Source organism: Molothrus aeneus, chromosome 5, assembly GCF_037042795.1.
Source record: "Molothrus aeneus isolate 106 chromosome 5, BPBGC_Maene_1.0, whole genome shotgun sequence".
Taxonomy (NCBI): Eukaryota; Metazoa; Chordata; class Aves; order Passeriformes; family Icteridae; genus Molothrus; species Molothrus aeneus.
The window spans coordinates 21,112,733-21,135,561 of NC_089650.1; the positions used below are offsets into that span (position 1 = coordinate 21,112,733).

General features: G+C 51.0%; 2 protein-coding genes across 2 annotated transcripts; one reads left to right on the forward strand and one right to left on the reverse strand.

Moving 5' to 3' along the window:
• Positions 1–880: 880 nt before the first annotated feature.
• On the reverse strand, positions 881–7,492 carry POLR3H (RNA polymerase III subunit H). Its single transcript, XM_066550025.1, has 6 exons — positions 7,180–7,492; positions 5,781–5,877; positions 4,114–4,200; positions 3,072–3,135; positions 2,250–2,457; positions 881–1,765 (listed from the first exon to the last, which is right to left on the reverse strand). Exons 1-6 carry the CDS (start codon positions 7,288–7,290, stop codon positions 1,712–1,714), a joined length of 621 nt encoding a protein of 206 aa, XP_066406122.1. The 5' UTR covers positions 7,291–7,492; the 3' UTR covers positions 881–1,711.
• Positions 7,493–13,127: 5,635 nt separating this feature from the next.
• CSDC2 (cold shock domain containing C2) lies at positions 13,128–22,151 on the forward strand. Its single transcript, XM_066550511.1, has 4 exons — positions 13,128–13,234; positions 19,395–19,660; positions 19,899–20,021; positions 20,290–22,151. The coding sequence occupies exons 2-4, from the start codon at positions 19,485–19,487 to the stop codon at positions 20,450–20,452; spliced, it is 462 nt and encodes a 153-aa protein (XP_066406608.1). The 5' UTR covers positions 13,128–13,234; positions 19,395–19,484; the 3' UTR covers positions 20,453–22,151.
• The last annotated feature ends 678 nt before the right edge of the window (positions 22,152–22,829 follow it).

Here is a 22,829-nt window from a genome sequence, read left to right on the forward strand (position 1 = left end):
TGCAGCAATGACAAACTTGCAAAGAACACCTGCGGTATCTGATTTCCCAGCACTGCACACTTAGTTTCCTAAAGCACAACTTACTGCAGGAGATGGATGTTGAGGAGTCTCTCATGAGAACAGCATGCAAAACCACATCACTACCACTTCACTTACTCCTAGGAGCCAGGACCCTGTCCAAAAGGAGCTGAGCAAAACCACTACCTGGAGTAGCTGGACTTCTTCCCCTTGCCCTGGCACTACCCCAGAACAGCCTGTGTGGAAGCTCCTCACTTGTTTCACCCAAATTTCCACCTACACAAACAGCTGGGGGGTTTCTGCAAACAGTTATTTCCATCACAGCTAGATGGCTGCATGTGTGAGCACTGCTGCTCTGTAGGTGGCATTCAGTAAGCTTATTGTGTGCACAGATGGACCTCAGTTACTATGTGAACCTAAAGAATTCTAGGCTCCCTTTTAATTAGGGCATTGCACCAGGAATAACAGTTGAGAATTAAGGGATTCTAACGATGCTGCAGGGAGGGCGCTGATGACTCAGGCTTTGTTTTCACAGTTGGAGGTTAAGCAGACCCACTATCCCAGGGAATTACAGCTCCTTCGTGCCAAACGTGGCTGGCCTTGTAATTATGTGCAACATCACTCTCTTGGCAATGGGCCCTGCATGGATTTTACTCACTGTTTTGTTCCCTCCTTTCCTTGTACTGCTGTCAGGCAGGGTGATGGCAATTGTTTGTCATTGGCTGTTAGCATAGAGCAAAGCGTTGGTCTCAACTCTGTCTGCCTTGAAATCCAAGTAGCTAAACTGCAGGAGGCAAGTGTTTTCTTCCTGCTAGGCAGGAAGCTAATAGTTTCCCCACAAATTGTACAGGAAGGCAGGCTGTGTGGTTTTTACTATTTATTCCACTCACAGTATCAAAACCCCCACAAACAAGGATTTAGCTTGTTGCTCAAAGCAGCCTTGGTCCATTTCAGCTCATAATTTCATATTTTCAGTCAAGCTCCTGCAAAGTTTTGTTCATTCTGCATAAATAGAGCCCACTCAAAAAAGTCATTCCCTTCAGCACAATAAGCAGCCTGTAGTTTTCCACAGTGGTCATCTTCACTAAGCCTGAGTTACTTTTGGGTAAACTGTTATTCCTGTTCCTTCTTGGCTGACTTGGTCCATGGCTGAAGTTCCCATACTTAGCAGAACATTACCACCACCTCTCCCCTGCTCTCTCAGCAACAGCATTTTCCAGGTCTCCAGAGTACCACACCTCTACTAACTCAAGCCTTTTGCCGTATCTTCTTCATTTCCTGTCAAGAGAAGGGCAGGTTCCTACTCCTCTGAGATCCAGCTCTCAGCCTAAGGAGGGATACTTCTCGATAGGTATTCTCTTCTGCCTTTACTCACTAAAGTCAACTCTTTATTTGATTCAGGCAAGCAAAGACCTCCACAATTTTCCCTCTGAGGCAAGAGACCAAAGCTCCAGCTGAGTTCATAGCTGCTGTGCTCAAGGCTTTTTGTGCTTGTAAATTCACTTCTGCACATCAGTGAAGACGCTTCTTGAAAGCAACTGTCTATCTCTGGCAGTTTGGAAGCTGAAGGGAAAACAGAATGGCAGATCTAATTTCTTATTCAGCTTCAGAGGAGCAATGAGCACCAGCAGGGTCCCATTGTCCCCCAAACATCCACCGGAAAGACTTTCTGTGGAGCAGGCTCCGCTGGCAGCTAACTGTTTGTCCACCACGACAGGAGGCCCAGGCCTGGCTCGCTGATTGATCCCTGTTCACAGAGAGGAGAGCAGAGCATGCAATTGTAAACTGCATAGAGAACAGAGGAAAATGCCTAAAAATACATCATCTTTCCTGTCTAGGTTACAGAACACAGCTGCCACTGGTTCAGATCCACCTTCCTCATGCACTGTACTCAGGTTTTATGCCAGAACACTGCAAGGAAAGACTGTTCAGTTGCCACATAGACCTTGATGTGTTGCTCCCAGCTCTGTGCTCTTCATGCACACACAGTTTGCTTTAAATCAGCCTCTCGGGGAGAACCACCAACAATCACAAAGTGTTCCAGTGAAAACACTCAGAAAACAGAGCACCCACAAAAACAACCTCATTTCCCCCTTTTCCACTCCTGTCATTTGGTGACTCTGCTTCATGGTCAGCTTAAAGCAATCAGTTCCTTGGGAAAGGGGAGCTATTTTAGACACTGAATAAACCACAACACTCACAAAGCCGTAAGAACTAATGCACATAGTTACCACAAGAGTGTAGGGTGCCTCTTTCTTCTGGACTTCTTCTGCAGCATTTGAAGTAGAAGCCTCGGCAGAGCTTGGACCAGTTGGTGACGTATCAACAAACGTCTCATCCACGACTCGGAAGCGGATCTCTTCCCCAATGTCCATGTAAAGGTCATGGGCCCCTTCTTCTGTCTCATATTCCCACACCCACACCTGCTCTGCTTCATCACTGGCCAAGGATTAAGGAGGGGAACAGCATTCTGCCTGACAGATCACTTTCTGGCGGTTCTGAGAATAGGCTCCATTCAAAGCCTTTTCACAGTTATTTTCCAAACCGCAATGTGCCGTCCCAGGTCATTGTCTGCACAGCCCAGGACCCCCATCTTTCTGATTTTCCTGCATCAAGCTGTATGCTGCTTGTCTACACATTCCCCAAAAACACCTAGCAGCAGAAAAGACCCCCAGACAAGCAAAACTCCTCAGACCCAAGACAACCTCGCCTACCACACTGGTGTACATTAGATACACACGTATGTAGACATTACATGATGTGGTAAAACCTGCACTCTATCTTCAGCAGCAGCCAAGACTGAAGGCAGGGATTACAACTGGGCAGGGGACACTGCCATTCATTTCCATCAGCAGGCACAATGATCCTGCAAAACCTAATGAGCGTGAGGGCCTGTCTAGCTGTGATAACAGTCTGTGGGCCTTGCCCGACAGAAGGGCTTAGCTTCTGCTGCTGAGCACCTTCATTGTTGCAGTGGTGAATGCCTGTTGGGCCAGCACTGCACAATCTTTTGAAATGAAGTAGTGAAGTTATCAAAGGTGATCAAAGGATACAACTTAGCTGGCTGCTGCAGGGATTCTGGTGGGATGACAATATCATCAAAGAATCCAAGAGAAACTGTGGAGAAAATAATTTGGTTAAGACTGAAACAATTCTTTGCAAATGACGTTCCACAGCAATTCCTAAAATGCATTTCTAGGCTCATTTTCCTTCCTCTCTCAGGAAGGACAGTGAGATTATGCAGGAATTATTCTCTGAGCCACAATGCTCAATTTCAGTTGGCCGCAAAGCAACCACCCAGCTGAAAGTACATACAGCAACAGAGGGCACAGTCTTCATGCCCGCTGGGAAAGGAAAAGGTTGTTTGGAGCAGGAATGGAAATGAAAGCGTTCCAAGAAATGAGTCAGATGCTATAGAGGTCGGTGACAAAAAAGAGCTTAGAAATCACAGATGTAGTATGTTAAATAAAGACTGATATAAAGTTAGAACAGCCCGCACATCCCCCTTAAGATTTCATTATGTTGAATTTTATCAGGGAATGGACCATGCCCAAATTCAGCAACAAAAGCAGCCAAGGTAACCCTTATTGTCCTAATTTAACAACTGAGCAGCAGAGCTCCCTTGTATGGAAGACTCCGAGAGGAAAGGAAAGCAACTCATCAATTATATATTCCATGACTCTGGCAGCACTGTGTGCTCACAAAGACATTTCCCTGACACGTTTTCAGGTACAGGAAATGAACACAAATTTGCACAACACTGTAATAAAAAAAATACATCAGACCAACACAAGGAAATAGTTCCACTTTGAAAAAAACAAATTCTGTTAACTGAAGCAAGGAAAGAAACCAGTCCACACTCCAGATGGGTTTGCCTATTATTCTTGGGCAAAAGGGAGTGTGGACAAAACCATTAAGGTCAGGAGAAGCTGCCAGGCTCAAACTACCAATCACCCTCAGATCAGAGCAGCACTAGAGGCCAGTAATAGCCATTAACCAGCCCACAGAGAGCATTACTCCAGCCAAAATCAGTGTCTCAACAGCCCCAAGGACTCTGCAGCTCATGTGTCCCTAATGTCAGAAGTTGCAGTTTACCGTGGACGCCATCCTGACTGCAGCTTTTAATCTGTCCAATCAGAATCTCATCCAGGAAGGGATGGAAAACCACGTAGCGGAAATGCACTTAAAAGAAAACAGATCATTAATGTTATGTCCATGTTAGTAAACTACAGTCCTCCCACAGGGTGGCAGCCATTAAAACAAAATCCCACATCCTATATGCCCTCTAAAACACCCAGTTTCTTTTACAACTTCTTTACAGGCACTGATTAGATAGAAAAATGGGAATAAGAGTTCTGATTCCTAACTAGATTGTACAAATTCTGGCAGCAGCTGATCAGCAGTGTCCTGTTCCCAGCTCCCCAGTTTTGCAAGAAGTTCACAGAAAGAAAGTGATAAACATGGAGCATGGCCTCTGATTAAGTTATGATGGAAGCACAATGCTCATGGTCAAGAGTATCAGCTGAACTTATAATTTCTTGTAATATTTCTGCCTTTTATCTTTGTCTGCAATGCTGTATTTTCATTAAATGAAATCTTTTAAATCAAGTATTATCAGATTAAACAAGGTTCTCTAACATAACTGGACTTTTCCTCCAAGCTAGATAAAATGTTTCTAACTAAGTACATAGCATTTGTTATTACAAGAATGCTACACCAAGACAATCAGCCAAAGGATGCTTCTGACAAATTTAACATCATTGCAGCTGTACCTCCTCAGTGCTCCTCTTTTACATAAAACTAGGCAGTACATTATAAAGGAGTTATTACCAGACACAGCAGAATTTATTTAAGTGCTACCCCAGATTCTGAAAGCAGACTTTTCTCCTGAGCTCAGAGAGAAAAGTTCTCTTCTTTCAGTTCAAGGAGTAATTCTAAGTTGAGGAGCTGGATGGAGATTAAAGCAAGCAGGAAAGTCTGACGTCCTCCTTCAGTATTAGAGAAGCTTTTATTTGCAGGAAATGAGTTCCACTGGAGTTAAAATTTAGACAAGGGAAGGCACATATAGCCAGTGCAGTTCCCTTCTAACAGGAGATATTTCATGTGCTCAACCTAGGATTACACACTGTAAACTGAAACTAGAAAAATACATCTCTTACCAGTTTAAACCTTTATTTTAACTTTTAAAAAATGAAATTTACTTTTATGCACTTAATTCCAGTTTTTACTCAGATTTGCCAAGAGTCAAAGTAGAGAAATTAGTAATTTCTTATTAAAAAAAATCACAAGAAATGTATGATGAACCAGATCTAAGTTTCAACAAAAGTGTCATAAAACTTCCAGCTAGTACAAGAGCATAAAATGCTGTGCAAATGCTATATGTAGAAATAGGTTTCATATCCTAGCTAGGGAAAGTAAGCTTCAAAAAGAAAAAATATCAGAGAAATGCAGACCAATTATTACAACTTATTTTCTGTGGGCAGACTTTCAAAAATTTTCAACTAAATTAACCCTTCCCTTACCCCACACTCTAATGGCTCTAACTGTAGAACAGAGATGGGCTGCTGCAGAAGGCAAGAAGAACTGGCTATTTAAAGCTGTATTTGTACCCAAAAGAAAATAAGAGACTTTCACCATGTTCTTCTTGCCCTCCTGACAGGAACACAGTTAAGGCTACTGTCCCTAACAAACGAACTCAGCTTACATTTCCAGATCATTAATTAACCTTCTACAACACAATATAACTGAGGAAAAGCACTTACCTTTGGTATGTGATGCACCATCCCCAGGAAATATGTATGAATCCTCCAGCTTTGTGATATCATACAGACAGATGCAGAGCCCAACATTGTACACAACCTGACAAAAGAAAAAAAAAATCAAGAGCAGTAAATCAAGCAACCCACCAGGTAAAATCAAGCAAACTATGGAATTTATATGTTATGCACACCTTTTCAAAAGGCAGAAACAGAAGGGTGGCAAGATGGGATGGAGTCTGTTTTGGAACACTGCCTCCAACACCACCAGCAGCATAGAGGAACCCCAATCCAAATGTTGTGGGAGCACATTTTCACTGGCACTGGAAAGAACTGGAAAGACCACTGCTACAAAGAGAAACCCTTGGGGAAATTGTCAGTGGTGAGAGAACCTGAGCTGCCAAGGCAGTAAACAGCTGCCCATCATTCACCAGCCTCACAGCTTGTCCCAATGCTACACAAGTTTTTTGCTAGAGTTACACTCTCAGAAGCCTCTAGGCTTGCTATTATATTATATTATATTATATTATATTATATTATATTATATTATATTATATTATATTATATTATATTATATTATATTAGTATAATAATATTATAATACTTTGTATAATATTATATTAGCTCTGGGGAGACACGAGGCAAACTCTTGGTTTCTCTGCTACTTCTGAGACAGCTTCACTGCCTACAAAATTTGAGGCATCTACCAGTCATCAGTGGAAGAAGGAAGACTTTTGCTCTTCATAACCTGCCTGTATAATCTGCTATTCACAACCCTCGACCCCTTCAGCTTGCTCTTTTGAGCTCCTTTCACATTTACGCTGCATTTTGAGTTTTGCACCTTCCCCGTGTTGACAGCCATACACTAATCACAATCCTGGGGCTGCACAGGGAAACTCTGACCTCCAGGTCCACCAGAAAACACTTTTTATATCCTGCACCAAAGACCAACTTCTTAATGCCACCAAGTATCTCAATTACTAAGCACGGACCAAATCAGCTATTAACAGCTTCATTCCTTTTCCAGTATTACTGTTCTACATGTGTTTACATAGGGTTTTTGTCTTTAAATTCACCACTGGATGGATTATTTTTCATTTGTTTTTCAGACCGCATTTTGGATTGCTCCTTTTAACACAAAGCAGCAGCTGCTCTCACTTCTCTTCCACGCTCCTCTGCCCCATCTGGTGTTTCAGTATCTTCCCATTACAACATCAGCCATTAGAAAAATGTCCCCTTTGAGATGATCCGTGGCTGTCTCTTTGTTTACAGAGGTAGGGGATGGCCTTCACATCTAAACCCCTCTGACACCTCACCCACGCACCTCAGTAGGCACAAACACAAGGAAGGAACGCTCGGGGATGTTGGGATGCCTGCATCAACCTATACGTGACCCATGCTTTACCTTATTGGCCAATTTCTTGTTTAGCTCCTCAGCAATGGACTCGTTCAGTTTCCTTTCAAACTGCCAGGGAGGAATTCTCACAGTGTCAGTCATCTCCACCAGGACAAACATGGTGCCGAGGGGCGAGGAGACGCCAACAGCCTCGGGAATGGGAGGGCTTGGAGCAATGGGCTGGGAAGGCAGCCGAACGTGTGGCTCGGAGCCCGTTGGGGCGGTGTCCCGGCTGTCCCGAAGGAAACAGGCCTGGGAGCGCCCGGGATGTGCCGCGAGGTACCGGGAGCGCCCCTCACCCGCCCGCCGCACGCGGAGCCGCACCGCGCGCCCCGGCCTCGCGCCACTTCCGGCGCCGCCGCAACCAATCGCGCTCGGCGGGCGGGTCGCGCGCCTTGATTGACACGGGGCGGGGCCCCGCCGCCGCCATTTTGTCCGTCCTCAGGCAGGGCGGGGCCGGGCAGGGCGGGGCCGGGCAGGGCGGGGCCGGGCCGGGCTCGGCCCCCGCTGACCCCGGAGCGGGGCAGGATCCGGGGACTGCCGGGGGGCTGGTTTTGGCCGATATAAAAGTGGAGGGGGGCTCATTGCCCGGGCGTCCTTTGTAGGGATGCTGTGTAGTTCCCTCCCCTCCACCTCCGGGCACTTTCCCCCGTGCCACAGCTAGAACAATTCCCGACTGCAATTATTCCGATTTAATTTATCATTTTCGTAAACTCCAATCCATATAGGGCAGCAAAGATCACAGCAGCGCGGAACAGGTCAGATAGGAAGGGACTACGATGGGGTATTTGGTCCAACCTCCCTGCTCAAGCAGAGTTGATAAATAACAGAGAATAGAAATTTTCAGAGATAGTCTTCTGTGTATCCTACGTAGATAAAGAATGCCTGCTTTCTAATGCTTCAGATTGTGTTAGAAAGTTTGTTTTCCAGCCATTTTGGTATCGTGGTTATCCCAAAGCACACGGCACAGGAATTGCATCCAGAGGATTCCTGCGTTCCTTCTGCAGTGAGGGGGACTCCACAGCCTCTCTGGGCAATCTGTTCCAATCTATTCCAGTGGCCAGGCACCTGCACAGTAAAAAAGTTCTTCACGGTCAGGTGGAACTTCCTGTGCACCAGTTTCTGCCCCATTGCCTGTTGTCCTATTGCTTGGCACCACCGGGAAGAGCCTGGCTCCAGCCTCCTGGCACCCTTCCTGTACTGATACACATTGATGAGGTCCCCTCTCAGTCTTCCCGAGCCTGAACAGGCCCAGCTCCCTCAGCCTTTCCTCAGAAGAGAGGAGCTCCAGTGCCCTGATTATCCTTGTTGCCCTCTGCTGGACCTGCTGCAGGAGCTCCATGTCTCTCTTGTGCTCAGGAGCCCAAAGATGAAAGTCTCTGCCAATTCTTCAGCTGTTTGCCCACATCTCCAGCAAACCTGAGTGGGTTTATAATCCTCTTTGCACCTGGAAGTCCCTCACTGTGTCTGCCCAGTGCTTAGGTCAAAGTTCTTTTCAGGGACAAACTGCCACCATACAGAGCTGGAATAATTTGAGTGTTAATTGCCAAAAAAGAAACCAACCCCCCTTGGATAATTTTTGAGGCCTCGGTGCGTTCTGCAGTGAGGGAATCAGTGTGAGGGAGAAGCAGCATGAGGGATGGCATAAAAACAAGGGGGTGTGCTAACATCTGAGGTTTGTCAGGGAAATGAAAGGAGGTTGTTTGAAGTGTGCTTAAAAAAAGATCTGCCAGGAAAACCAAATATCCCTGGCTGACAGTGAAAACTGCACTGTCAGCATCATGGCTTTGATGCTAAGGCTAAGTGTGTCATCCCCCACGCTCCCCAGCAGCGTGTGGTGGGACAGTAACGAGCAGTTTAGGTAAGAAATCATTAAATGCTGAACTGTCTGGGAAAGGGAGGGGGAAACAAGGTTGGAAATACCCTGGTTAGGCCTCATTAAGAAGGTGCCTGTCTTGGACAAGGAGGTGTTGATTTCTTCTCAATTCTCTGTTTCATCAGGGTCTATTAGGTTGTGGGGTTGTTGTTTTTTTTTTAAAATCAACGTGGCTGGTTTGCCCATGTTTGGCATGTTAGTATTAAATAGGGTCCCAGAAACAAGATTTCCCCTGTCACCTGGGAAGAGCAGCATTTTCCTTGCAGCAGCATCTACTGTCTCAGCAAGGAGCTCTGCTGCCAGCACAGCAGACACACTCTATCAGAACACCTCAACCCAAATCCCCAGCGTTTCTTGCTGCTCTTGTCCTACTTCAGGGAGTCTTACAAAGGCTCCTTTCTCCTGCACTCCACTCAGGGCTGTGCTAATCTCGGCACTGCACAGCTTTGCTGGCACACATGCCACATCCCTTGCTGCTCTGTCCTGGCCTCATGCAGGTCTGGCAGTGCAAAGTTTGACCTTTATCTAGTGCAGCTTTTGCAGGTGTCTGTAGCTGCTTCAGGAGACTGAATTGTTCTCAACCCTGTCCTGATGGCAGGGGAAGAAATAGCTTTGGTATCACACAAGCAAAGAGAATTTAGGCACTGGTGGTTTTGGCAAGATAATCACTCTGGGTGCTTATATATAAGAACTGTGGGGTTAAATAGGGGCATGTGCTCAGGGAATAGTAGACTGAAATACCTGGGAGAACATGGGAAATGGAAAGAAGTGAATTTGGACAGAGCCATATCATACTTCCATTTCTAGCCCATTCTTGAGCTGACATTTTCCACGCTTTCAATACCCATGCCCCATCGGGGGCTTTTGGGTGCCCAATACAAAGCAGACACATCTTCCTTCAGCCTTATCCACAGCTCCCAAAACCAGCTATGTGAGATCTGCAGGGCCTTGCTTCACACTGTCTTGGGTCCTATGAGTGAGGTCTTTCATGTGCTGTAAAGTGCAGACCAAGCAAGATGTGCAGAAACTCTCTCCTGTTTCAGCTCTGTGATTGCCAGCAAGGATTGAATGCTGTGGGCCATTCCTCAGTAAGGACAATAAGATTCCTCTTCTCTCTGCAGCTGTGTGTTTTGCTGAAACTTGCAGGTACTTCGATTTCATGCTGGGGAAACTGAATTGAAATGTGTGCAGAGAAAGCTGGTGAGGGTAGCATCGGATGAGCTTCTCTGCCTCTGGTACCAGGCTACAGTCACTCCAGAGCTGAGTCTGGCTGTCAGTGTTTTAGCCTCCACCAGTAACATCCCAGGCTGTGGGAAATTGTTTCCAGTCTCACTTTTTACAGGTAGCCCCTCCCCAATCCCAAGCGGTGCATGCCTGGGCTGTCTATGCATGACTGATGTTGCTCTGTTCCCACCTAGGTTTTCTCCCTGGAGGAATTCCATATTTCCTAAATGCTGTCTTCAATGTAAAAATATAAACAAAAGCCAAATTATGCTCTGTAGAATATGGGTGTTGCCTCAGCTAATGGTAGTGCTCAGAGTTGCACTATATTTATTGCTGCTGCTGAAGTGTCTTGCTGTTGGAGATGATGTGAAAACATCTTGGTTTTGCTGAGTTGTCTCCTCCCAGCAACACTGACATGGTAAATACCCAGAAATCCACAGTGCCTGTACATACTTTTTTACACATAGCCATAAAGTCTCTAGAGTCTCTCTCAGCAGTACTGGAGCTTTTCCAGTATTTCAGAGCATGATTCTCAGTTGCTGGTTTTTTTTTTTTTTTTTTTTTTTTAAGCTTTAGCTGCTGGAATCCAGGGGTTGCAGAAGAGTTTTTCTGTCCCTCAGAGAAAATACCAGACATTTATCATTCTCTTGATTGTACAGGAAAACTGGAAAATAATATTTGAAGTTACCTGAAGGATTGGAACCTTTGAGGAAAATGAAAGGGGCCCCCAAATTACTTGGTTTAAGATTTCCTCTGTCCCCACATGCCCATGGCTCTTGGAGAAAACTGGCTCAGGAATGCTAGGGGAGGTGAGTGTTAATTTGCATCTCAACAGTTCTGGCCCTCCTTTGATTGACTCCAAAGGAATTATGTATCTTCTCACATAAAAAGTCCTCCCCGCTCCTGCCTGTGCTTCCATCTCTGCAGGCATCTCTGGCACCCCCACTCCCACTCTCTGTTTGATCAAAGCTTCCCCTCTTCTCCTTTTATCATTTTTAAAGCATGCCTGCTATAGACTCTCTGCCTCCTCCGCTGCAGCACATGCCCAGAGTCACCTTCCAGCCAAACATACTTCAAGTTCCTGTGCATTTTCCATCAAGAGCCTTTATGTGGGAGAGCCAAAGCTCTCCCCCAAGAAAGGAGAAGCCATCTCAGGATAAACTCAGAGTGAAGACTGAGAGCTGGCTGGAGCCTCCTCCCCTTCTTTTCCAAAGTTCTGAAGAGTAGACTGGAGAGATAAGACTTGTGGTGTCTGTAGGGCATGAATGGAGCTCCTGTTCTGTCCTGGAATACTCCTTGAAAAGCCACAAACAGCGTGATGGGCAATGGCAGAACTCACTAACACTTGGAGTTTCAGTGCTTCTTGGTGCCCTTGCCATGGGCTGTTCTCTTCTGCCTGTGGAGCTTTTTTCTGCATTATAATTCATTGACAGGAGAGAGACAAGTGCTTTGTGATCTCATCCCTCTGTAAAAGCCCTTGGGACAGCCCCATATCAACACCCAGTACCGGGATGGATGGATGGATGGATGGATGGATGGATGGATGGATGGATGGATGGATGGATGGATGGATGGATGGATACAACCAGGTGGAGCAGTTGTAACCCTCACTCCTGACTCTGTGCCATGCCTTGTGGTTCCCACACAACTTGTGTGCCACCCTGCAGCCCTGAGGGTGTTTGTGGAACAGGTCTAGTTAGCATCACCATGTTCAGCTACTTAGAATGTATCAAGGAAAGAGTTTAAGGAAACAAAAGCAACCCACGACCACCCCACGTCACAGGCTGCCCATAACAGCTCCCTGCAGCACTGACACTGCACCATGGTTGTTCCAGGTTGTTGTAAATTTTATTCCAGGATCACAGGGACTTGCTTGGTAAAGTGCTGATATCGACTACCTTTCTACTCCAAAATGAGGCTGATATCATCTAAATCGCCCCTGAGTTATGCCTGCCCAGCCTGTTCTTAGCAGCCTGCAGTGATGGAGACCCTGGTGCTTGGCCAGGCAATCTACTTGAGTAATTAACTGTCTGTTCTGTTAGAAAGTGTTTTCTAATGTCTAACATCAATCTTGCTCTTTGTAATTTAAACCCCATTACTCCTCGCCCTTGGACTCAGCAAACGATTCTGCCCTCGTCCCACTGCCCTACACCCCGACTAGAGAAACTCTCAGGCCGATTCAGGGCATGGTCTCTGCCCGCAGAGGTGGCTCCCCTGAGCACGGTCACACAAGCACGGGGGAGAACAGAAAGGAAAGATCTTTTGGCACAGTGCACTGATAGAAATGAGACCCTTGGAAAGCACGTGGGTTTGTGATGGCTGACTGTGAGCCGGGAGGGAATGGGGCAGTAAGAGGGGTTTGTGGCATGTGCCTCCTGTTCTCTCCTACTGTAGTACCCAGGGGTGCTTGGGCAGGCGGGAAGAGCGGCTCCAGGGCACGAGTGGGATTGGGGTGACGGGGGAGAGGTTTCACACATTGTGAGGGACATTGTCTGCATCCCTGCCTGCAGCGCACACCCCATCCTGCTGTCCCTACAGCCCGTGGGGCTGCCCCACTGCGTCCGGCTGTGCCACCGGCGTGCGTCACTTTGCGCAACCGGAGCGATGCAGCCCCCCGGGGCCGACCCTCGTCACCTCCGGCCCCCCACACAGACTTTCTCCTTTAAGCCCAGCTAGCTATCAGAATTGACCGGGCTGATCCCTCCCACCTGCCCGCTCTCCCTGGCCCGGCCCTGACGTCAGGGGAAGGCGTGCGGATGCGTGTGTGTTCGAGGCGCACATCATCCATCCCCACATCAGACAGCGCAGATCCATCAGCCGGCAGGCAGGCAGCCGAGACAGCCCCCGGAGCCGGGCTGCAGGCGACACCGCTGCTCCTCGCACGGTAGCGGAGCAGCGTCCGGCCCCTCCGAGCCCCGATGCTCTGCAGAGCGCAGCTCCAGGGAGCCCGTCGCTGCTAAGGAGGTGGGTAAGGGCAGGCACAATGGCCATGCAGCGCGCCAGGGCTATTGTAGCTGGAGATTAAACTTCACGGACCACCTTTTTCTTTGAAACCTGCTCTTTCCTTTTGACGGTGGAGAGGTGCGAGGATGAAGCGTGACTTCCCTCCTCCGGTTTGGTTATTCCCCACCAGCCTCAGGAACAATAACTCCCCTGGGGTGGCGGCGGCAATGTTGCACGTCTGCTTTGGCTTGGGGGCAAATAATCCAGGGCTTTGCCACGGAGGGCTGAGCTCAGCTGGGATCCGGCTCTCGGATTGCCGGGTGAGCGGGAGGCAATTTGTGAAAAATCTGACATATTAAAGTAGGCTGATAGTGATGGGGGCTGGAACTGGGATTTCTTTGGACTGGCTGCACTATTCCTGCCGATGGCAAGTTAGATCCACAAAGGAGGAAGGAAGGACACAGACGAAGATGTCTGTGCCATGTCTTTGAACAGATACCATGCTAATTAAAAAAATAAAAACCATCACAAGAAAGTAAATAAATCTCACAAATTTGGTATTGGGGAATGATGGTTATGCATACATGCTTTAAAGGTAAATCAAGCCTCCATGATGGTTTCTCCCTTTGCTTCTCCTTTGCGTTTGTCAGCCTGCTTGCTTTCCCTCATGGCCTCTCTGAGAACTGGGCAGCCCAGCACTGACTAAGGGAGCTTTTCATAATCAATCCATAAAGGTGACATTCATATTTTAGCGCTAAGCAGGCTGTATCGTAGGCGAGACTATCTCAGCAAAGATCTCTGGAGTTGGGAGTGTGATTGGCTTAGCTGGGGAGGGGATGCTGTCAGTGTGCATTGCCCAAAAACCGCCTAATTTTATTTTTCCTATAGTAATTTGTCTCTTCAAAGGGGTTTGTAATAGGCAGGGTAGGTGAGAAAATGGCTTTGCTTGGTATTTAACTCTTAACATGATCTGGTGACCAAAAACGGGAAGGGGGGAGCTGAGAGGTTTTCATTAGCATCAGACAGAGACAGCATTTATAAAAATCTGCCAGACACCAAGGCTGTGAGCCTTCTCCGAGGAAGGAAGGATGGAGAAACATAGCCCAGCCAGTGTTGCAGTGGCCCTGCTCACGGAAACCCTGCCTGGAGCCATCGTGGTTCCTCAGCTGGTTCCTGCCCTTCATGGCAGCCCCCCTGGGATCTCTGCTGGCCACCGTGTTGTTATTGCGTCCCTCGGCAGGTGAATATGACCAGCAGTGGAAAAATAGGATTTTTGTTCTTGCATTGAGCTCTGGGGACGTGTTCATGCGTCTGGAGGGGTGTAGCTCTTCTCAGTTTCAGCCTGTGTCTAGACAAGCTGAGTCTGTCTGGGGGGGCATCAGCCTCCCCGAGAATGGCAGCGGGCCAGAGCATTGCTTTCTGTGCTCCATGGGGTGAGGAGATGGCTGCTGGCAGCTGGCTGTGGAGATGGGGTGTCTCTTTGACATACACAGAGCTTTTTTCTACTGGGGGGGGGGGTTTAGAGGGGTAGTAAACCTGATTCCTGAACTGAGGCCACTGGCAGTCGCAAGGGATGGAGAAAACGTGAAAACGTGATGGAGAGTGGCATGGGAGAGCCCGTGCAGGAGATTGCTGCAAAAGGCAGCAGAGGGAAATTAACCTGCAGCTCCTTGGCTGGGGCGGGGGGAGCAGTGGCACTCGGGGAGAGCCGAGTGTGGTGACCGGCAGCATCCGAGCTGGGGATTCACAAAGATGCAGGCAGCATCCGAGCTGGGGATTCACAAAGAGAAGCGGCGCCGTGAAAAGGAGCTACCCATACAGGCGACGGTGTGGCCGCCGAAGGGTCACGTCCAGAGCCGGAGCGTGAGGGCCGCCAGCCAAGCGGCCACCCATCCGCCAGTGCATCATCCCGGGCATGCCGGGGGTGCCAGCGGACGGGAAGGAGCACAAAGAAACGCCGCCCGGGAGGGCCGGCTCAGCAGGGCGATGAAGCTAATTAAATATGTATTCCCTCGCCCGGGCGAGGCAGCGTAAGGGGGCTTTTTTCGCTGCCACTAATGAACGGGGAGTGGCAGACAGAGGCTGCTGCCTCTTCAAAAGGCTCTTTCCCCCCTTCTAGCGGGCCTTGAAAGGCTGTTTAGTTAAACAAGGTCACAGCCAGCACCCAAGACAATGTGTTTGGCTTTAAAGAAGGGGAGAGAGACAGTGATTTTATTTGATAAACCGAAGACCTTTCAGTCTCTGCTGATGAATGGGGTACTTGGATCTCGAGATAAAAGCTGATGTGTCTACTGCCTGTCTACCTTAATTGGCCTGGGTTTCCTGCCTCCGCCTGCAAGGGGCTCCTGACTGTCAGCTCCGCTTGCTCAGGAGCCTGCCCTCCCAAAAATATAAAAGCAAAGCTGCCTTCTGCTGCCAAAGAAGACCCTGTCACCAGAGGGCTCTGGGGTTTGTCTTTGAGATGGTTTTTTGGGGGGGGAGGAGAGGAGGTGGACAGGGAAGGTGATGTTTTTTATAAAGAGCATCCTTTCAGCAAGCCCTGGGCTTGCAGCCACTTTCCTTCTTGGCTCGGAGGACTGTCACCCCGGGAGACCCTCGAAGCAAAGCCACCAGGAGGAGACAGGGAGGAGCGAGGTGGAGTCCAGCAGTGGCAGGGGAGGGTGGTTACTCTGGAAAGGCTTCCCGTGCCCCGCGGCAGAGCCGGGCTGCTGCAGTCTCTCCGCTTGCTTCCTCAAGTGACCCGGATTCCGTCCCTGCACTGTATACGTGCGTGGAGTGGACAGTGTCGTGGAGTGGTGTCAGGCCGGGAGAGACCTGAGGTGGGGAGAGATGCTCTCATCCTCAGCAGAGATTACTGTGACCACAGGAGATTGAGGAGAGGGTGAAAATGCCTCTTGTGCCGAGGTACTCCCTCCTTGTCCCCTCCTGGAGCTGCATTGTGGACAAATGGTTGGGGAGAGGATGGTGGGGTGCAGAGCAGGGAGGGAAGGAGGACAGCAGAGGTTTTCCCTGGTCTGTGTCTGGGCTGGGAGGGGAGGAGACACTGGTGAAGATATGCTCGTGTCCCCACTCTTCTTTCAGCAAGCAGGCTTGCTTTTGTCCTGAGTTGAATTTCCTCGGTCCCTTTGTTTGCAGCAGGGATTTAAATGAAGTGGAACGTAGGATACAGCCCTGGAGACCCCCATGTGCCAAGCTCCTATGCAGCCTCAGCTTCACCAGCACCACCAAAGCCAGGAATTCAGCTGCTGGGCACCAAGGCTGACCAACAAATCTGCTTGATTCCTGGTGCTGAAGAGGGGCTGAGTGCTGCTGGCTGAGTGAGACAGCCTCAGCCTGGCTCCAGGACAGGGATCTCTGCTCCAGCCCCTGTTCCAAGCAGGAGATAGAGCAGGCAGTTCTGTGACATGTCCAGGCAGTGCATCCACTAAGGATGGGGATCCTACAGCCTTGCTGTGCCCCGTGCCCATGTTTATCCCAATGAGCTGCCACCCAACATCCCCCTGGGCCATCCAGAGAGCCCTCAGAGTGCCTGTGGGGGATTGCACCTCGCTTGCTCTCCCACTAGGAGCAAGCTCAGCTCCTAGGGGCAAAGAGCAGCCCAGGAGGGCCCCCTGAGCTGCTGCCCTCAGCTCTCAGGAGCAGACTGTCTGCCTCCTCAGCAGTGCTCCTGTTCTTCACCACTCATCCCCCAAAACAGGGAGCCTTCCAGGGCACCTGGGCCTGGGCTGGTCCCACAGGTGAACCTGGAGTAAACCCCTTCTTGGTTGCCACTTCATCAGAGCACACCATTTTGTCCCTGCAAGCTCCCCCTCCTTGCCTCTTATTTTAATTTTGCCTCTGGGAAACTTCCATCTTTCCAGCCCCTTGTGGATGCCAACCAACTCCCTCAGCATACTAATAGTTTGCTCCAAGCATCCTTATTCAGGTTAAATACCCTCCATTGTCCCTAAACTGATGGGGGAACAGAAAGGCCTCCTGTGTCAGAGAAAGCCACACAGAGGAGGTGCACCACCCTGGTGAGGCCATTTTCAGAGTGACAGCTTCGTGGTGTGGCAGAGAACTGAGGGCTATTTCCCTCAAATCATCCCACTCCTCCAATCCTGACACCTCCTAGGAAGGTGACAAACCCTGCAGAAATGCATGGGAATCACATCACTTCTAAAGTGCTCTAAAGTGGCCAGACTGCTCACCAGCACAGGCAGGGTGGTCAAATGGGGGCACAGATAAGAGCTGTGAAGCAGTTTGGGGTCTGGCCTGGCTTTGGGGTTTCTCACTTGGGTGCTTCCTGAGCCTTGCTGGGCTTCTTAGGCATGGAGGAAGGAGATGTGAGCCTGAGCCTGGGAATGGAACAAGGAGATGCTGAGCCAGGGTTTGGGGGAAGTAGATGCTGAACCTGGGCATGGAAGCAGGAGCTGAGCAGCCCCTGTGTGGGGTGGGATGGAAGCAAAGGCAGATGTGCATGCTCCAGTTACTGCATGGAGGAGAGGAGCTACTGAAGCACAGGAAGGGTTTGGTGTGGCGGTGGGTGGGGAGCCAGCAAAGGGAAAGACAGTTTGGAGGGGTTTGCAGCCACAACTGGAAGTTGTCTCAGAGGGCAGGAGGAACATGGTGGCTTCTGCCTTGGAGTAGGACTCTGGTGTGGTCTTTACTGCCTGGGCCACGGGGTGAAGCTCTGCAGGGCTGAGAGGGGGTAGCTGTCAGGAGGCTGGCTGAGGGCTGCCCAAATGGGGGCAATCCAAGCTGGACTGGCAGCCGTGGGGGCCCACTGGCAGGCACAGCCCCTGGCAGAGGAAGAAGGTGGAGGTGGGTGAGGGGAACAGGAATTGCCTGGTCCCTCCTTGACACTTGAGCTGCTCTAGAAATCATTTCCCATGTCCTTGGTGCCTGCTAATTTCAGAGTGGAGGTGACCCCCTTTTGTGCATCCCCCCAGGGCCTTTGTGTCTCAAAAGGCCACAGTGAGTCAGAAAAGAAATTAAATATTCTCTGTGTTTCCTGGTGTGTGCAGGTGTTGTCCTAAAAGAAGCTGCATGCGCCCCAGTGGGGTGGAAAAGGGCTGATAGGGGTGCTGGGGAAGAGGATGGGATCCATGGGATATTGGGCTCCTCAGCTCCAAGTGATGGAAACTCCTGAGGAGCAATGGAAATGGGTGAGCCCCCACCCAGTGCACCCAAAGAGAGGTGCCCTCAAGCAACCCCTGGTATGGGGCACCCTGGGACAGAGGCGCCAGCGTCAGATGCAGCAACTGATTGGAATGAAAATCAACGGAGCAAGGCTTTTCTCAGCAAGCAGCTGCAGTGCTGATCACACATCAGAGCATCTGGGAGACTGAAAAATGCACAGCCCCTCCAATTTCATGCTGGGTGCTTCAGTAAGGACAAGAGTGCCCACAATTGTGATTGCTCTGTCTGCAGGGTTTCTGCCCCTTAGGGCTTTAACTCCTTGCAAATGGCATGATGCCTTCAGAAACTGGAGCCTGATGATGGCAGCAGCAGGAGGTTGTGCTTGTGTAGTGGCTGGGCTGGGGTGCCTGAGGGGCATGAGGGCTGCTGGCAGCCTCACCACAGTCTCCTGGTGTTCCTTCTTTCTGTAGGAATGTGTCTGGATGGGCAGCAGCTGCTGGCTGGGATTGGGGTTGTCCCCTAAATCCTGTGGGGCTGAAAGCAACCTCCTGTGCTGAGAAGACCTCAGAACCCTGACCTTGACATACTGACCTATTGTCTCAGCCTCTTTTCTTCACTTTTTTAATCAGCAATCTCAGGATGGGGGACGTTCTCAGAGCCTGGGACTGGAGGCCCAGGCATGCTGGCACTGCATGGGGTTCCTTCCCAAAATGGTCCCTGCCTGTGGCAGCTCAGGCTCCACTGCTCCTTTTCCCAGGGTGTGCTTATTAGTGACTTCATCTCAAATATGTGGGATTATCTTGTCAATTGAAAGGTTGAACAAACCAGGTTCTTCCCTTGGGATTGATTTTCTGGAACATCCCAGGTGACTCCAAGCTGGGACAGGCTTCCTGGGGCAATTCCCAGTGCTGGAAGTTGGTGTCCAAGGCTGAGGGCTGGCAGCATGTGGGAGCTCCCTGCTCCCACAAATGCCTGGGAGCTGAGGAACAATTCCTGACAGCAAATTGTGCCAAAAACCTCACAGAAGGCCTTGTAACCCTCAGCCCCTTTTGCTCCCCAGGTCACCAGCAGTAGGCCCACACGCCTGGGCATCCTTTCTCCTGCTGCCCACCTGCCCGATCCCAAGACGGAGGAGCCCGGCGACCCCGCCATGTCATCGGAGCCCAGCGCCCCGCCGGCAGTGCCACCCCTGCACTCCCCCAAGTCGCCGGTGTGGCCCACCTTCCCCTTCCAGAGGGAGGGCAGCCGCATCTGGGAGCGGGGCAACCTCCTGCTACGGGACCTGCCCAGCCCCCTCCCCACCAAGAGGACCAGGACCTACTCGGCGTAAGTACCTGGCGGGTTTGGGACTGTCCAGTTGGTCACCTGCAGTGCCTGCAGGACCCTCTGCACCTGGAGCACTTTGTCACCTGGTGCCTGACATCGCTGCACAGCCCTGCCCAGAGTGCTGTGGGTGGGTGCCATGCACTCGGCCTGGAGCTGTCATGTTCATAGCACAAATCTCTCCCCGTGCCTCCACCTGGGCAAGGGCCACCAGTGAAAAATCTTCCCTTTCCTCCTGCAGCACGGCGCGTGCCTCTGCTGGCCCCGTCTTCAAGGGTGTCTGCAAGCAGTTCTCTCGCTCCCAGGGCCACGGGTTTATCACCCCAGAGAATGGCACTGAGGACATTTTCGTGCATGTGTCTGAGTAAGTCCCAGGGCTGTGTGGTGCTGGAAGACCCCAGGGAAGCCATGCCATCAGCATGGAGCTGGAGACTTGTGGGCTGGGGTGTGGATGTCTCCATGGGGTGGACATGGGTCTCTGCTTGTCCTGTACCCTCCATCATCAATGGGTTTTCTTTTCCAAGGCACAACTGGTGGGTCAGTTGCATTCCTTCATTCTGGGTGGTCTGGGGCAGGAGTTCCTCTCTTGGCTGGGGCACCACCACCACCACCTCTCCTTTCCTCTCCTGCAGCATCGAGGGAGAGTACGTCCCAGTGGAGGGGGACGAGGTGACGTACAAGGTGTGCCCCATCCCTCCCAAGAACCAGAAGTTCCAGGCAGTGGAGGTGGTCCTCACCAACCTGGCGCCCCACACGAAGCACGAGACATGGTCTGGCCAGATCATCGGCTCCTAGGCGCCCGGGGGGCCGCCAGCCGCTCAGCCCCATGGAGCGAGCCTGCCCAGCCGCTCCCAAGGGGCGTGGGGGGAGCCGAGGCGGCGGCGGGGCCGGGGCTGCCCCCAAACGTGCAGGCGTTTGCGTTCAGTGTCTTTTATAAGGTTACGGTTTCCTTTCTCTGTGTGTGTTTGTAAGTGTCTGTCGAGGGGGACAGGGGAAGCAGAGCCCTCCCTGACTGTTCCCCAGCTCCGGGGGCAGCACCGAGCCCCATGTTCCATTCCTTGCTCCTGAGGCCATGGGGAATAGAGGAGCCAGTCCCAGCCCCAGCCCTCCAGCTCTACTGGGCTGAAGCAGGTGCTGAGAGCAGAAAGGGGTGGGGAGAGGCTGGGCGGCTCAGCTCACCCTCCTGAACTCCACTCTGGCAAGATGGGCACCCCACTCAGTCCACAGTGGGACAGCAGCAGTGGGACATGCCCTGGAGCAGGAACAAAACAGGGTGCTGTGGGGTGGCATATCACTGTGCGGGGTCTGGGTGGCTGAGACCCATCCCCATCGCTGGCAGCTCACAGCACCCACCTGAGCCACATCCCTCCATCACAAGATCTCAGGTTAGCGGTGCCACAGGGAGGAGACTGGTTTACAGAAAGTAAAAATTTGGTTTTAAGAGGCAGACAGCTGCTGGCAGGGCACCCAGGGCACTCGGTGCCATGCCTGGGGGGCTGCACCTGGGCACAGGGCAGGGGCACTTGGCACCTTTGTGCTCCCTGCTGCTGCTGAGCAGTAATGCACTTTTCTTGGCTCAGTGCTGACATGGTTTTGGGGAGACAGACACTTTCTCCTCCTTCTCTTGCCCCCCAGCCCCCTGGGGACCCCCTTCCCATGCGTGTGTGTGTGTGTGCATGTCTGTAGCTTGCTGGGGCGGTGAGGGGCTGAGGGGTCTGAGCAGCCTCGGCCATGGGGCGAGCACAGCCACCTCCTCCCCAGCCCCTCGGTGTAGGCAGGGTCTTGTATACAAAGCACAAACTTTGGTTTTGGTCTTTTCTGCCATACCCTGGCCAGGTGGGCTCCCACAGCCCCAGGGAGTGACAGGGCAGAGGGCACTGGGACAGGGACAACGTGCACTGGGCTGGTCTTGAGCTCACCCCAGGGAAACAGTGCTGATGCTCCAGGAATTACCAGCATCTTAAGGGGTTCACAGCAGGGCTGGGAACAGTGGGGTCCCAGCAGGTCCTCCCAAGCAGGGCAGGAGGGGATAGGCAGCTCCCAGAGCACCATGTCAGCAGGAGCTGCTGGCACTGCTGGTGCTCAGCATGGATGGAGAGGGGTGTTTGCCACCTTTCTTGCTGCTGCTGTTGCCAACAGGGCGAAGTGGGGAGAGGAGTAGAGCAAGGCTGGTGCCACGCAGGACAGCCGGGCCCTGTGGATTCAGGAGGACCATGCTGGTGCAGGGATTGCCCCAGGACCCTCCAGCCCATCTCACTGCCAACCCAAAGCCTGGCTCTCCAAGGGGCTGTGGCAACTGTGGCTCAGGCTCCAGGCATCCCCAGGACATGCAGTCAGCTTGGCCAAGGCAAACTGTTGGATTTTTTTTTTTTAAATAAACTAAAACCCTAGACTTGTTGGTGTTTTTACAACTCTGGTGTGGTTCCCGCCTGTCTGACCATGTGTCAACCTTTGTAACATTGGCAATAAACCATTAAAAGTGACTTTCCCATGAGCCCTTCCCATCCTGGCTCTTTGTGCTGTGTGCATGTGTCACAGTGACTCTCCCAGGTAAAGTACCTGGAGCACCCAGGAATTGATCCAGACATCAGAAAGGACTCCCCCACAGTGTGTCCCCGAGGGGGCTGGAGATGCTCCACACTGTGGGCCTGGGACAGGAGGCTGCTGCTCACCTGAGGGGTGACCAGGAGTGGGGCTGGCCCCCATTGCAGTGGGGATTTTGAGGTGTGTCTTGCGTGTTGTGTGGCTGCCCTTCACCCAGCACAGCCCAGCACAAAGCACACACTGCCTCCAGCTGCTGAGTGTTGTGGCTTTAATAGGATTGATTTTAATTTTTTAATATACATATCTATGTATTTAAATATATTTCTCATTTAACAGTTGTCATCAGCCAGACAGGAGCTGCCCATCTCACACTGATATGGATCCACACACCAAGACAGTCCCAGGCGTGGGGCCTGCCACGTCTGCTTGCTCACATCCATGGGGAGAAACCCCCACTGAGGCTGTGGACACCCAGCAGGAGAGGAGCACCATGGCAAAGGGGCCTCAGGGACAGGCATGAAACGCCTTTCACTTCTAAGGTGCAAGTCACCTCAGCCCCCAAGGCCACCAGAGTGCCCCACGCTGTCAGGGCCAGACCCCACTCTTCACTCATCACTAAGCTCACTAC

Excerpts from the sequence above, each read along its gene's own strand:
- POLR3H (XM_066550025.1), bottom strand. The coding sequence starts at position 7,290 with ATGTTTGTCCTGGTGGAGATGACTGACACTGTGAGAATTCCTCCCTGG. Across the intron at positions 4,201-5,780 it reads TGGTGCATCACATACCAAAG|TGCATTTCCGCTACGTGGTT; the intron begins GTAAGTGCTTTT and ends TTTTCTTTTAAG. Across the intron at positions 3,136-4,113 it reads CAGTCAGGATGGCGTCCACG|TTTCTCTTGGATTCTTTGAT; the intron begins GTAAACTGCAAC and ends TTTTCTCCACAG.
- CSDC2 (XM_066550511.1), top strand. The coding sequence starts at position 19,485 with ATGTCATCGGAGCCCAGCGCCCCGCCGGCAGTGCCACCCCTGCACTCC. Across the intron at positions 19,661-19,898 it reads AGGACCAGGACCTACTCGGC|CACGGCGCGTGCCTCTGCTG; the intron begins GTAAGTACCTGG and ends TTCCTCCTGCAG. Across the intron at positions 20,022-20,289 it reads ATTTTCGTGCATGTGTCTGA|CATCGAGGGAGAGTACGTCC; the intron begins GTAAGTCCCAGG and ends CCTCTCCTGCAG.